The sequence below is a fragment of the Manis javanica genome, chromosome 11, assembly GCF_040802235.1.
Source record: "Manis javanica isolate MJ-LG chromosome 11, MJ_LKY, whole genome shotgun sequence".
NCBI classification, from domain to species: Eukaryota; Metazoa; Chordata; class Mammalia; order Pholidota; family Manidae; genus Manis; species Manis javanica.
The window spans coordinates 116,830,330-116,843,694 of record NC_133166.1 but is presented as its reverse complement, the minus strand read 5'-3'; the positions used below and the strand labels follow the sequence as shown (position 1 = coordinate 116,843,694).

At 57.0% G+C, this 13,365-nt stretch overlaps 1 protein-coding gene across 6 annotated transcripts; it reads left to right on the top strand.

Annotated features, from left to right (window-relative positions):
* The first annotated feature begins 4,842 nt into the window (after positions 1–4,842).
* Positions 4,843–13,174, top strand: SLC22A12 (solute carrier family 22 member 12). Of its 6 annotated transcripts, XM_017659171.3 has the most exons (11): positions 4,847–5,083; positions 5,407–5,570; positions 6,235–6,338; positions 6,854–7,008; positions 7,082–7,250; positions 9,882–10,005; positions 10,145–10,260; positions 10,947–11,161; positions 11,622–11,730; positions 11,937–12,140; positions 12,375–13,174. In XM_017659171.3, the coding sequence occupies exons 1-11, from the start codon at positions 5,041–5,043 to the stop codon at positions 12,436–12,438; spliced, it is 1,467 nt and encodes a 488-aa protein (XP_017514660.1). In that variant the 5' UTR covers positions 4,847–5,040; the 3' UTR covers positions 12,439–13,174. The 6 variants fall into 6 exon arrangements, with proteins under 6 accessions (XP_036851240.1, XP_017514661.1, XP_017514659.1 ...); XM_017659170.3 differs by having other exon boundaries at positions 4,845–5,570; positions 6,259–6,338; XM_017659169.3 differs by having other exon boundaries at positions 4,846–5,570.
* Positions 13,175–13,365: the final 191 nt, after the last annotated feature.

Here is a 13,365-nt window from a genome sequence, read left to right as displayed (position 1 = left end):
TTCTGCATATGCACCTACACGCCGCATGCTCCAGGCAGACCGCCAAGCCAAGTCATCAGGACACAATTCGAGACAACAAAGATGGCAGTAGCTGTCCGTGGGAGACAAAGGATCGACAGCCAGTGGGTACCCAAATTCACAAGAATCTGGATTCGGAAAGGAAGGGACATGTGAAATTTCACCTTCCTTTCTCAGTGGGGCACAGCGGAGGTTGGGAGAGCTGACTCCAGTAGGAATTCTCACCCCGTGCCAGCTTCTGCCAGTTTGCCCAGGGTCCCAGCCACAGCTTCCGGAGCAAGTGGGGTTTAATGATATAGCCCCAGTATCTACCAGAGTTTGTCAAGGTTCCCCATTAATCTTAATCTTTATTTCCCCTTGGCTGTTGAAGGGAATAACTGGCAGCAGTTTACTGGAGAATCCCGTGGAGTCCCATCAGCCCTGGGAGCGGCCCTTATGGAGAGCCTCCTTTGCAGGCAGAAATGGGTGCATTTGAGTTGGTGTCAAAGGATTTGCACACAGCCCCCGAGGGCAATCTCTTTTCCAGTGTCGCAGTTGATTCTGGGCCAGCATTTTGACAATGGACCCCAAAGAGGGTTCTGGCCGTGGAGCTATTGCAGCTATAAGGCTACTAACTTGGCGGACCTCTGTTGATGGACCTGTGATCTCTTCAGAGGGGAAAGGCGGTTCCGAGAAAGTGTGAGTGGACTGCGAGCAATCAGAGGTGCGCAGGAGGAGTCGGCCCTACAGGCTTTTGTTTTAGGTACCTCTGGTATCTTTAGTTTCTCACTAGCCTTTTGCAATGACTCTTTCAATGAAGCTATTTTGGAATCTTGAAGGCTTTTGGAGGCTTTTGTGTAACAACTGAAATAGGTATCCCATTCTGTTTGTTCATTTAGGAACCCTTACTTTCAAGTGCGTTTCTGAAATAAACAATCTCATCTAATCGGCATGATGACCGTTGTAATTTCAGAGCCAAAATAATACCAAGAGGGATGTGCTGCTGGGTTGGGGTTTCACGGGATTTCACAGTGAACCTTGTTTGCATGGAAATTTTCTTGAGGTTATTAGGTAGCCTCGTGTGGGACCGTTCTGTGACCAGCTTCCTAGCACGGGAGCCTTGGAGTAGGTGGCAAGCACTCTAACAGCTTCTAAGTGCTTGACCTGGGCCCAGTTTTGCAGCTCCGGCTTCTGAGATTCCCATTAGCAATAGATCTATATTCCTTTCATGAGGGAATTTCCTCACAATGGTGGGCACCCTGATGGCTTTTAATAGTTTGACTTGCAGCTACTTAGATTTTGACGTGCTGTTGGCCAGTCTGAATTTCTTGTCTTAATGAATTTCCCCACGAAGACCCTTAGTGGTTTCTGCATGGACTTACTTACCTTCGTGTGTCCTGTCATGGCCACCACCTGTAGTTGCAGATTCCTAATATAACTACCCAGAACCTTTCTAGGAACTACATGTATATATATATATATATATGGTTTTTTTTAAAATAAATTTTGTTTGGATCAGAGAGCTGCACACGAGGGAGCAGAGCTCATATCTGAGAGTGACTTACCCATAGCCTTCAGTAACCAGGAGAAGAACAGTGAACTCTAAGGGTCAGTGGGCATTTGTCTGTATGTCTCATCCTCCAAGCCTTTAGCAATCGACTTAGAATCCCATCCTCATCACCAAAAACTGCTTAAAGTGATTAAAGAAGACAGTTTGGGTGGTACAAACACACTTTATTTAACACTTCATGAAGTGGACACTTTTCCATTCATAGAATTGCAAAATGGGACAGAGCAGAAATCCTCTATAGGATAAAGAATAAAGAACAAAGAAGAGAAAAATTGGAAAAACCTGATTGGCTGGGGCCATATAGTCACCCTTGTTTGGAGTAAGAAGGAACAAGAAAATAAGATTAGAGGCCATAGCTGGCATGGGTTTGGGGACTGGCTGAATGGATATCCCACTTTCCTGGTCAAGCAGAGCATTAACAGGGACACGAAAATGATCAGTTTCAGTGTGCTGATGCGGTGCCCCCAGCAGGAGTGGCTCTATCTTATTTTAACAAGCCCCTAAATTTAGGCAGTTGGGTTAAAGTCTAGCATTCCGAGAAGAGGTCCTTGAAGATGCGAATTATCCCAAAGATAGAGAAGACAGAGACAGGACCAAGGATAGAGCCCTGCGGCCCCTGCCGGTAAGAGCGCGGTGGGAAGACCAGGAGCCAGCAAAAGAGGCTGAGAAGCGGGTGGTGAGGGCTGGAGAGCCAGCGAGCCCTGCAGGCCCAGGGGGGAGGGGTCTTCTGGAGTGGGGAGGGTCAGAGCTGCGGTGACTCGAGCAAGATGAGGGCAAAAAATGCCACTGCAACCAGCAGTGGTGAGTTCACTGGCGTCCGTGGAATGACAGGGCCAAAGACTTGATGGGAATGAATCCAAAGGAGAGCGGGAAGAGAGAACTTGATGAGCGTTGGCAGCGCTTTCATGGGATTGTACTGTAAATAGGAGCAGAAATGGGGGGTGGCAGCTGAAGAGAGAAGAGGAGCTAAAAGGAAAAGGGCTTTTTTGAGGATAGGAGGAAAAACAGCATGCTTGTATTTTGGGGGGGCTTTATCCAGCAGGGAGGGAAAGACACCAAGGAGAGAGGGAGAGGAGGGAGCAGGTGGGGAGCTGGGTTTCGGGGCACACGTGGAGAGACCGGCTGGGATGAGGGGCGGCGAGCAGACCATCTCCGGGGCAGGAGGGAAGGCAGGACGTGGGCCCACCGAGGCGGGTGGGCTGCTGAGAGGTCAGACTGTTGGCTTCTGATGGCTTCTATTTTCTTAGTGAAAGAAGGAGAAAGGACATCTATGAGGGAGGATGGAGAAGGAGGGGGGAGGTTTGAAAAGAGGAGATGGTATAAAATATGTCTTAGTTTGTTTGTTCAAATATAAGCCTAACAGAAATAAAAAGTACCATTGCCAAACCAAGAGAGAAGAAAAACAGAACATGAAAACACAATGGATGCAGTAGAAAATAAGAACTAGCAAACAAAGATTTAAAGGGAAAATATGGCAAAGAAGAAAACATACCGAAAGTCCAAACTTGACAGAGATCCCAATAAATGTGAATAGGCTAGAATCACTAGCTAAAAATCAGAGGCTTTTCATGTGGACCTCACAAAAGCAGCTGTAGCTCGGCTTGTAGCCTCGGCCTGAAGCTGAACACGCCAGTGACTAAACAGAGTTTGGAAGCATTTACCCCAAAGTGTTAACAGTGGTGATCACTGCTTGGTGAGTTTAGGAGTGAACCTTGTTTTCTTTATACTTCTCAATATTTCTGAATTTGGGGGAAGGTGTATACATTAATTTCATAATAAAAAAATAGAAGCTCTTTTTAAAACCAGCTGAAACAAGTCTTACAGAACTTGCATTTGCTGTCCAAACAGTGCTGGGTTCCCAGGATGCTCTCAGGAGGGTCCCTGCCATCCAGCAGCTGGCTAGAAACGAGACGAGCTGGACAGTAACAGAAGGGTTCAGGGCAGTGTGACAGTAGGGCTCCACTGCCACCTCCAAGCCCCTGGGGGACGAGGCACCTCTGGTGTGTGCGGGGATGTGGCCCAAGGGCAGGAACCCATCGGGCCAGCACCGGGCACAGGCGGGAAGCAGTGGGTGAGCTGGGCACAGAGGCCAGGGAGGCAAAGAGGCTGAACCTGGTGAGCTGCACGATGGGCAGAGGGCAGAGGGGGCAAGGCAAAAATAAGTGGTGCGAGTTATTCCTAAAATGGGTGGCCTTGTGCCCCGAAGCACATGAGAACAAATGGCTGGGTCACCATCACTGCGGCATTGCCTCCCTCTATCTGCCACCCATCTCACACACACGCACACACACGCACACACACACTCACGCACTTGTGCACAGACATGCACACACACTTCGTTGCTGCCTTGTAGTCTCTGGTCCTTCAGCCTGGAGAATCAACTGTCACAACCAAGGGGGCCTCTCTTGGCCCCAGTCCTACCTTTCCTAAACCCCTTGCCCCCAGCAGGCACTGCATCCCCCCTGTCCTTGCCGTGGGAGGTGTGAGCCAGCTACCGTCGAGAGGAAACCCCCTGGCTTTTGAGCAGCATTTGACAGGAGGGTTTTGCAGTATGGGGGGTGGCTTCAAGGGGCAGGAACAGAGGTGGGGGGGGACAGCTGTGGATGGGGAGCAGGGCTTAGCCACTGATGGACTGGGAGGTAAGAAGCAGGAGGGTGACAAGGACCCTGGCTCCTGGTCAGTGAGTGCAGCCATGGGAGGCGCAGCCAAGTGGAGACCCCTTGAGAGAGGCAAATCTGGGGAGTGAGAAGCAATCTTGGGGTGCTTTGGGCAAATTGAGCTGGAGGAGCCCAGGGGGTGTCTGGTGACATTGGAAAGCCCCACTGAGGGCTCGGCTGAAGGTGGCAGCCCAGGGGAATGGGCATCAGCGATGGCAGGTGGGTAGAAGTGAGGGGCCATGGGCCAGAGGGTGGGCTACGCGGGCTGGGGACTTGGGTTCAGATGCCTGCAGGTCACCTGGCCGCCCACGGCCATACGCGGAGGGCCTACAGTGCCTGTGATGTTCCACACTCCTGCCAGCCCCAAGGTCAGGAGGATCCCTGGTTGGTGCCCCTCCTGGGTCAGCCCACAGCACCAGTATACCCACCCCAGGAGGCAGTCAGGGGGCCAAGGCCCCCCCCACTGCCAGAGAGCCGGCTGGTGGCGGGGTGCCCTGCCACGAAGGGAGGGAGCTGCTACTCTTCGCATACCTGCCTCCCTCAGAGCCAGGTTAAACTTTGACTGAGGGAATGATTACCCCTGTTCCATGAGGGTCACCTGCTCAGTTTAATTCCAGTCTGGTGGCTTCGGTCTCCATTTCCCCCACTTCTCAGATTTAGTGTCCCTGGAGGTACAGTTCCCTGTCTGTGGAGATGCAGGTGGCTTCAGGGTCGCACCCCGCAGCCACAGGGCCCGGCCGCAGCCCCTGAGCGACAGCTGCTGGGCGGGCGAGCAGAGAGCCCGACCCAGAGTCAGAGCAGCCGGTGGCCGCTGCCATGCTCCGGGCCTCCCGGCTGGCCACGCCGGCACTGCTGTGCGGTGAGCAGGCTCCCCGCGGCAGCCCCTTTGCCCTGGATCGGCCCCTGTGAAGTGGGTACCTCCACCAGGCCCACTGGGAGGCTCCATGGCATTTCCTGAACTCCTGGACCAAGTGGGTGGCCTGGGCAGGTTCCAGGCTCTCCAGACAGTGGCCCTGGTGGTCCCCACCATTTGGCTCACTACCCAGAACATGCTGGAGAACTTCTCGGCTGCTGTGCCCAGCCACCGCTGCTGGGTGCCCCTCCTGGACAATGGCACTGCTCAGGCCAGTGCCCCTGGGGCCCTGGGCCCCAAGGACCTCCTGACGGTCTCCATCCCACCAGGCCCCAACCACGGGCCCCACCCATGTCGCCGCTTCCGCCAACCACAGTGGCAGCTCCTGGATCCCAACACCACAGCCACCAACTGGAGCGAGGCTGCCACGGAGCCGTGTGTGGACGGCTGGGTGTACGACCACAGCACCTTCACCTCCACCATCGTGGCCGAGGTAAGGGCCTCCCCCAACCCACTCCCCAAGTCCTGGGACCCTAGAGGCCAAACTCAGAGCTCCCATTTGGCAGGACTCAGAATGGCCTGGTCCTGGGAGGCACCCACTTCCACGGGCCTCCTTGCTGGCAGGCAGGCTCCCAGCCCTTCCTAGGCCACATTGCCTAAAGGGGGGCTGGTAGCAGGTATCACCCTACAGGTGGGTACCAGCCCCAGGCTTGTGGAAGAGTGGGAGCCCTGGACGACCAGGAAGAGTGGGAGCCCTGGGCGACCAGGCTGCCCTTGCTGCCGCTTGTCGGCTGCAGCTCAGGCAGCTCTCTGCACCCCTGGGCCCGCTTCCTCCACCTGTCTCAGGGGAGCTTGGGGACAATTCCCTCGGTTCCTGGGGGTGTCCTCAGGAGGTAGCATCAGGCAGATCTGGAAAGGGGCGAGGGGCGGCCCATCTCAGCAGGTGCGCAGGTCTCTTCGTGGAACCTGAGGGTGGTAGCCTCAGAAAGTGGGAAGGAGATGCCAGCCCCAGCGGCTGCTGCAGAGTGGACCGGGCAGGGGAGGGCAGACGCACCTGGAGAGGAGCAGCCCACCCACCCGCACCCACCACCCTGGAGCCTTCCCACGTAGCTCCTCTGCCCTCCCACCTGGGCTCAGCTGCCCTCCTCCCCTGCCAGTGGGACCTGGTGTGTGACTCCCAGGCCCTGAAGCCCATGGCCCAGTCCATCTACCTGTCTGGAGTCCTGGTGGGAGCTGCAGTGTGTGGCCGTATCTCTGACAGGTGAGTTCCCCGGGGACAGGGAGGCCCCTTTTCCCTCGCTGCGCCTGTGCTCCCAGTCCCCTGGCCCTCGCTGGCCCTGAGCTGGCATGTCGCAGCTGGGTCTAGGGAGGAAGCTCTCTGCTGGCAGTTGGAATGCCTGTGGGTGGGTCTTGCTCCTGACACCCTCCAGCTGTGCCTCCAGCTGTGCGGCTGAGCAAGGCTGTACCTCCTCTGGGCCTCGGTTCCGCCGCTCTCCTGGGGGGCTGCTCATCGGGTCCTATCGTTCGCTGCACACACCTGCTCAACCACACCCCCACCTCCAGCAGGGAGCTCATTCCCTGTCGGAGGCTCTTTCAGTCCACCTGGGCCTCCAGGACTCTGTTCTCACCAGCCTTCTGTGGGTGACAAGCCCAGGTCTACAGATGTTGCTGTGGCATTAATCTCTGCTCAGCAGGCAAGCCCAGGGTGGGCGCTGGTGGCTGATGCCCTGGCACCCCGTGGACCCAGCCCCCCACCCGCCCCTGGTTCTGCCGCAGGTTTGGGCGCAGGCTGGTGCTGACCTGGAGCTACCTTCAGGCGGCCGTGTCGGGCACAGCGGCAGCCTTTGCCCCCACCTTCCCCGTGTACTGCCTGTTCCGCTTCCTGGTGGCCTTCGTGGCGGCGGGCATCATGATGAACACCAGCGCTCTCCGTAGGTCACCTGACCGGGCCATGCGGGGGAGGCTTGTGCAGGCTCCGGGCTGACCCATGTGGTCTCTTTGCAGTGATGGAGTGGACGTCGGCACGCGCCCGGGTTCTGGTGATGACTTTGAACACCATGGCCTTCGGCGTTGGCCAGGTCCTGATGGCCACAGTGGCCTACGGTGTGCGTGACTGGGCACTGCTGCAGCTGACGGTCTCCGTCCCCTTCTTCCTCTGCTTTGTGTATTCTTGGTGGGTGGTGTGCTCCCTCCCCTCCCCGCCCACCCCTCCTGAGGAGACCCTGCACATAGGGGGCAGAGTGCTGGGGACGCAGAGGGTCAGGGGAGCACAGCAGGCAGGGAGTCACAGGAGCAGGTCATAGCTGGTGGCCACAAGCCCGTGATGCTCACCCACTCGAACCCAGGACTCAAGTGCCTGGGTCACTTTTCCTTCCCCTGCTCGCTGATGCTTCCCCCTCCCAGACTTACCCATCTCCCTCCTCCCCTCTTTCCCACCCCTTTGGCCCCTTCCCTCTCCTGTCCCTGCTGACCTTGGCATGGGTGATCCCAGACACATTTTTTGAGCCCTTCCTCTGTGCCAGGCCTGGCAGCACTAGGCCAGGCTCAGGGGTAGGATGCAAAGATACAACACATACACACACACACATACACACGCCACTCCCAGGCCACAGCCACAGTCAGCCTTATGTACCTACATTACAACAAAGAACAGGACCATAATTCAGTGGCCAGAGGGGACCCCAGCCCACCACACAGGGCTGACATCTATGGGAGGCTAGGAAATATCTGTACTGCCCTGAAATAAATCAAGCATGGCTCTTGCCAAGCACCTACCACATGATAGGGACACAGTATTGATACCTGGATGAATAGATGATGAATGATGGATGAATAGATACAGATATAGATACAGACAGATGATGACAGATAACAGATAGATATAGATAGATACACAGATACATAGATAGATACATAGATATAGATAGATGATAGATAGATGATAGATGATAGATGGATAGATAAGAGATAGACAGATGATGATGATAGAAGATAGATAGATAGATACATACATACATACATATAGATAGATATAGATAGATGATAGATAGATAGATGATAGATGGATAGATAAGAGATAGACAGATGATGATAGATAGATGATAGATAGATAGATAGATACATACATACATACATATAGATAGATATAGATAGATAGATGATAGATAGATAGATAAAGATAGATGATAGATAGATAGATACATACATACATACATACACACATATAGATAGATAGATAGAAAGTAGATAGATGAGTGAGTAGAGAGTGGGTGGTGGGTAGGTAGGTGCTGGAGGCCCTTCAGGGCAGGGCTGAGCCTGACTCACTCACATAAAGACCTAGCAGTTTAGTAGTCGCTCAGCAACTGCAGAGAGCATAGCGGAGGCCCAGTGGAGGACAGGGCACCTGCACTTACAGTAGGAGGAAGGATGCTTACAGAAATCTCTCCCAGTCCAACAGCTTGGTGCAGAGCAGCTCTGAAAATGGAGCCTTTAACAGCGAATCGGCAGTCACTCTCCAGAGCAGGAGACACTTCCATCATTTCAGGGCACGCCTCCAGGCTCTCCGATGCTAGGCCAGCCCTCAGGACTGGCATTCACCTTCCTCGGCAGTGTGAGCGCCCACAACCACTCATTGCTCCCCTACTCATTAGTCACTAAGTCGCCCCTGAGTGCCCACCTGCAGGGCACTGGCTGGTGCTGGCAGGGCAGTGCTGAGAAGGGGCGCCACCCATGTGGAGCTTGTGCGCGAGTCCCACACACAGTGGCCTTGCACACTACACTGGGCCTGGCCCATCCGTGGACACGTGGCCTCTGAGGATGGGACGCCATGGCCCCTTCAGCTCCCACCATCTTCTCTGCTTCTCCTCCAAATCGATTTCTCCTCGTGAGAAGTGTTTGCATTGCTGTCCCCACCTCCTCCCTCCCAGGCTCCAGGGACCACCCCTGTCTGACCTGTCACCATGGCCTGGGCCCGCCCCCAGTACTCAGCCCTGCAGCACCACGGGCAGACTCCCCAGGCTCTCTCTCTGGCATCTTGCGTGCCCCCAGCTCTGACCCCCTCCAAATGCTGCTGACCCTGAATCTCCTGTTCAGTCCTGCCTCTCCCGGCCCCAGACAGTTTCCAGACATCTGCGTGATGTCTCCATTATGGTGTCTCAGCATTCCAAACATAACCTCTCTGTACTCCTGCCCCTTCCCAAGGCTTCTCCAATGTTGATAGCAGCCCCCTACCTCCAGGTCCTGGAATCAGAGTCGCCATGACACCATCCTCTCCCTTCCCGCCCCCCTCCAAGTCCAGCACATCACCAGGTCTTTTCAACTCTATCCCTAATGTGCACCTGAGTCCCCCTTCTCTCCCCCATTCTGCAAACCCCAAAGGACTGCGGGGCCCGGGTGGGTGTGAAGCAGGTGGCCCCACCACTGGCTGCCGCTCACCGGGGAAAGCATGCGTGGCCGGAGGACCAGTGTGGGCACAGGCCTGGTGGCTGGGGGACAGCATAGAGTGGTGGGCACTGCTGGGGGCTCAGAGGGCTGGGCCAAAGGGTGCAGGGGGTCTGGGCTTGAATGGGTGTGTATGTGTGGAAGCTGCTTAGTGTTAGGGGCTGGGTCCTGGCATGGGGACAGGGAGCTGGGATGTGTGGGGCCACCTGGCGTGCAGGAGGCAGCAGCTGCTGTCCTGGGTGATGGGGCCCAAAGTGAAGCCAGGGAGGGGGGCCAATCAGGTGCAGAGGTGCTAGAGTTGACAGGAGTTGGTGACCTGCTGGGCCCTGCGGCTGCAGGCAGTGACCCTCTCCCCTGACCCCAGGTGGCTGGCAGAGTCAGCGAGATGGCTCCTCCTGGCGGGCAGGCTGGAAGAGGGCCTGAGGGAGCTGCAGAGGGTGGCTGCCATCAACGGGAAGAAGGCAGTGGGGAATGCACTGACCATGGAGGTGAGGCGGGGCTGGACCTTCCCCCAGGGCTTGATCCCAGGCCCTCTCCTGTCCAAGGGCTCCAGCTCCCCAGGATGAGGGTCTTTGAGAGAAAGGCCTGCCCAGGCCCCCAGTGCTGACAGTACCACCAGCCCCGCAGGTGTTGCTCTCAGCCATGCAGGAGGAGCTGAGTGTGGGCCAGGGTCCCGCCAGCCCAGGTGCCCTCTTCCGCACACCTGTCCTGCGCCTCCGGACCTGTGTCTCCACCCTGTGCTGGTAGGTGCCCCTTTAACCCCCTCCCCAGCCCAGCCGCAGCCTCCACCTCTGGCCTGCCCTTAGTCTGCCTGCAGCCCCGGGATTTGGAATAAGGGCTGGCATCCAGACATCCATAGACATCCCCTCCATGTCACCTCCTGAAAGGAGGCAGCCCAGGCAGGTGGGCTCAGGTCTGGGAGAGTTGCTAGAAGACACTGATAAGGAGGATTCATGACAAAGACGCTGGGAGAGCCGAAGAGCCCAGCAGAGGAGGCAGAGATCAGCGAGGGCAGAAAGGCACATCCACCCGCATTTGGAAGGGCAGGGAGGAGGGAGGGGTATTAGCAGAGCCCAGGAGCCAGTGCTACCCAACAAAGACTGAAACCACTGAGGCCATGGAGGGAAGTCCTGCTCAATGGAAGCAGCAGCCACGGAGGAGAACGGCCACTGCCCAGCAGGGCACAGGGAGAGAGGAATGCCCCAGCTTCTCCCCTGGTCCTGCCTCCAGCCTCTCACCAGTGCCTCCTATTGGCCAAACCTAGTGAGCAGCCGTACATGCAAGGGAATCTGGGAAATGTAGTCTACAGAGACACCGCACCACCACCACCACGCAGAGCCAGCAGGAGGGTGGAAACCGGCAGGTCTAAGAACAAACAAGCAAATGAACAGCCCACTCCTTAGACTGACTCCACATGTCCTGACCCCAGGTTTGCTTTTGGCTTCACCTTCTATGGCCTAGCCCTGGACCTGCAGGCCATAAGCAGCAACATCTTCCTGCTCTCGGTCCTCATTGGGGTTGTGGACATCCCGGCCAAGATAGGCATCCTGCTGCTGCTGAACCGGCTGGGCCGCCGGCCCTCGCAGGTGGTGTCGCTGGTGCTGGCAGGGCTCTGCATCCTGGCCAACACACTGGTGCCCCCTGGTGAGCGGGTGGGCCTGGATGCATCCCTGCCTGGGGGGACCAGAGCCAAGCAAAGACTCCCTCCCCCTCCTCGGAGGGCACAGGACTAGAACAAGGGCCTGGTTAGGAAGATGCTGGGGCATCTGGGAGAGATGATGGAGGCCTGAGCTAGGAAACAGTAGCAAGGACGGAGTGGAGGGGGCAGCATTGTAAAAAATCATGGAGATAAAATAAGAATGCAGTGACGGATTGCAGGAGAGACAGGGAGATGCGGGGATCAAGGAGGACTCCCAGGGCCTGGCTCTGATTGTCAGGGTGGGGAGCAGCCTTCAGGGGTAGGCAATGTGGCCATGAGGTCACTTAGGATATGGTGCACATGTGGGGTCTAGAGACATTCGGAAGGTACGGGAAAGGTCTGGGCTGGAGAAAGCCCCCATCTGACCCCCCCAACCAACCCCCCTAACCCCATTTCTATCCACAGAGACAGGGATCCTGCGTTCAGCCCTGGCTGTGCTGGGGCTCGTGGGATTGGGGGCCGCCTTCACTAGCACCATCATCTACACAGGCGAGCTCTTCCCCACAGTGCTCAGGTGAGGCTGCGCCTGGGCCCAAGGAGGGGAACACCTGGGCTGGGAGGGTAGGTGGGCTGTTGTGCTGAGCATCTCCCTTGCAAATGGTCTCAGTGCTGGCCAGTCCGCCCCCTCCCAGCCTGAACCAGTGTGCCTCCCTGGGCAGAATGGGACTGGGCCGGATGGGCAGGCAGTGTGGCCCCTCACAGGGACATGTGCTGTGGCAGGATGACCTTTGTGGGCCTGGGCCAGATGGCAGCCCGCGGAGGAGCCATCCTGGGGCCTCCAGTCCGGCTGCTGGGTGTACATGGCCCTTCACTGCCACTGCTGGTGTACGGGGCTGTACCTGTGCTGAGTGGCCTGGCTGCGCTACTGCTGCCAGAGACCCGGAGCCTACCGCTGCCTGACACCATCCAAGATGTGCAGAGCCGGTGAGTGGGCCCACCCAGGACCACTCGGCCCCTACCCCCACCCCCTGTCCCTCCAGAGAACCGCAGAACGGGGCAGGCCTGGCCACTCACCCCCATCACCTGCTCAGGGAGCTCTGTTCTGGGCCCCTAAAAATGGGAGCAGCACCTCCTGAGTTCTCAGAAGGGGCACAGGTCAGGAGTCAGGGGTCACTCCGCAGTCATGAAGCACAACCTCCCCATGTCCTTCCTGAACAGGGCAGTGAAGAAGGTGACCCAGGCCATCCAGGAGGGCTCTGTCCTGAAATCCACACGCTTTTAGGCCTCCTGGGAAGCCGTTGACGAGACACTGGCAGGAGGCAGCTTCTCTCCTCTGGCAAAGGCGGAAGGGAAGCAAAGGCCTCAATTTTCACAGGGCCTGAGGGCTGCCCCTCGAGCCAAGCCCTGCCTCTCTGTCTGAGGAACCACTTTCAACACAGAAGGGGCAAAGGATGGTTGGATTGACAGAAGGCTGCCCGGTGCACTGTTTCCTGACCCTCCCTCATGGCTGCAAAGAAGAGTGGGGACCAGGACAGGGAAGGGCTGGCCTGTCCACCCCATGCTCCCCCCCTCACTGCTCAAGGTCGCCAACTATCCATCTGTGCCCCCAAACTCAGAGGCTGACCATCACCCCAGCTTCTCTACTGAGGGTTCTGCACAAGCAATGTAGCTAATGTCACCAGAAAGGTGCCTCTGACTCCTCCTCGCCTCTCCCCACACTCCAGCCACACGGGAGTCCTGTCTGGAAGGCCCCCGCTGCCTTCTCTGCCTGACAGACTCCCACTCAGCCTCCCAGGCTCAGGCACTGGCCTCCCTCTGAGCCCAGCCTGAGGCTCCAGTGAAGCCCTTCCCCACAGCTGTGGCCACACTCCTGCCTCCCACCCCACCAGCCTATGGTTTCCACAGGGTTGGGTGGTCCCTTTGCCCCTTGTCCCTGGCTCCCACACAGAGCCCAGCCAGAGGGGTGCTGGTGTGAGGGGGACGAGAGAGTGAATAAAGGAACAAATGACTGCCTCTCACCAACTCCAGGGATCAGCCTCAGGGACAGGGGTGCAGAGGAGAGTTCTGGGAGGCCCCTCAATGAGATGGCCCTTTCCCAGGCCAGCTTTCCTGCCCTGAGGGCCAGGCCAGAGGGGCTGCCCTTCCCAGCCACTGTTCTGGGCCAGGCAACGTGCTGGACGCCTCCAAGTATCATCTCATCTCTTCTTCT

Excerpts from the sequence above, each read along its gene's own strand:
- SLC22A12 (XM_017659169.3), top strand. The coding sequence starts at position 5,169 with ATGGCATTTCCTGAACTCCTGGACCAAGTGGGTGGCCTGGGCAGGTTC. Across the intron at positions 10,006-10,144 it reads GGAATGCACTGACCATGGAG|GTGTTGCTCTCAGCCATGCA; the intron begins GTGAGGCGGGGC and ends CCAGCCCCGCAG. Across the intron at positions 12,141-12,374 it reads ATCCAAGATGTGCAGAGCCG|GGCAGTGAAGAAGGTGACCC; the intron begins GTGAGTGGGCCC and ends CTTCCTGAACAG.